The sequence below is a fragment of the Palaemon carinicauda genome, chromosome 36 (genome assembly GCF_036898095.1).
Source record: "Palaemon carinicauda isolate YSFRI2023 chromosome 36, ASM3689809v2, whole genome shotgun sequence".
NCBI lineage: Eukaryota > Metazoa > Arthropoda > Malacostraca > Decapoda > Palaemonidae > Palaemon > Palaemon carinicauda.
Genome location: NC_090760.1, coordinates 50,329,022 through 50,329,954, shown reverse-complemented (window position 1 = coordinate 50,329,954; position 933 = coordinate 50,329,022). Strand labels below are relative to the sequence as shown.

The window sequence follows — 933 nt, the reverse complement described above, 5'->3', positions numbered from 1 at the left end:
GAGGCAAACTGTAGTCGAGTCATCCAAATGTGAAATAGGGCTCCCTGCTTTAGAGAGGCATACTCTAGGTGAGTCATTCAAATGTGAAATAGGGCTCCCTGCTTTCGAGTGACATACTGTAGGGGAGTCATCAGAATGTGAGATTGGTATCCATGCTTTAGAAAGGCATACTTTAGGCGAGCCATCTGAATGTGAAATAGGGCTCCTTGTTTTAGAGTCATACTACAGGCAAGTCATCCGAATGTGAAATAGGGCTCACTGCTTTCGAGTGACATACTGTAGGCGAGTCATCCGGATGTTAATTAAGAATGCCTTCGCCTTATAACGGGTCACGTGGTAAGAATTCGTGTAAGGAGTCGTTGTTGTTGCTCAGGAAAACATGCCTTGCCGATTGCAGATCTGTTGGCATGTGTTTCTTAGCTGGGGGCTTGTAAGTCTGGCAGCAAGGACGACTAACGGGTCGCCGAGAATTTTAGGGCTTCTTTAGGAGTGGTCTTTAATCCAAGGATGACCCAGGGAAGCTGGGTAAACCAGTTGGAGTCCTTGCAGCGGGACATCAAAGCTGTTGTGAGGGGGCAATGAAAACTTTCAATCATAACATTGGAAGTAGGATTATAGGCGGCTGTAGAGTGATTCCTAGGATATTCCTCAGCGATGTCCAAAATTGAGAGTTAAAAGTGTTTCCCATGTCAGCAGTAATATGCTTAGGGATACCAAATCTTGCTATTCGTCCTGAGTGTCGAAAATCTTTCAAGACTTCGACCAACATACTAAAAACAAAAAGCCTAGCTATAAGTATTGAATCAATTATCATTACGATTAAGTGAGCTACTAACAAATTAGTATAAAAGTGAATAACTTTTCAACCTCTCTCTCTCTCTCTCTTTAAACATATTGCACTTTGATATCACTATTTGTATTGCTTATTGCCAG

At 42.4% G+C, this 933-nt stretch overlaps 1 protein-coding gene across 1 annotated transcript in view; it reads right to left on the bottom strand.

The window, feature by feature from the left end:
- Nucleotides 1–452: 452 nt before the first annotated feature.
- Nucleotides 453–933, bottom strand: part of LOC137628611 (uncharacterized) — a 9,213-nt gene continuing 8,732 nt past the window's right edge. Inside the window, exon 2 of the mRNA XM_068359765.1 lies at nt 453–562. Coding sequence (XP_068215866.1) covers nt 453–562 — 110 coding nt within the window. The remainder of the gene's footprint in view (nt 563–933) is intronic.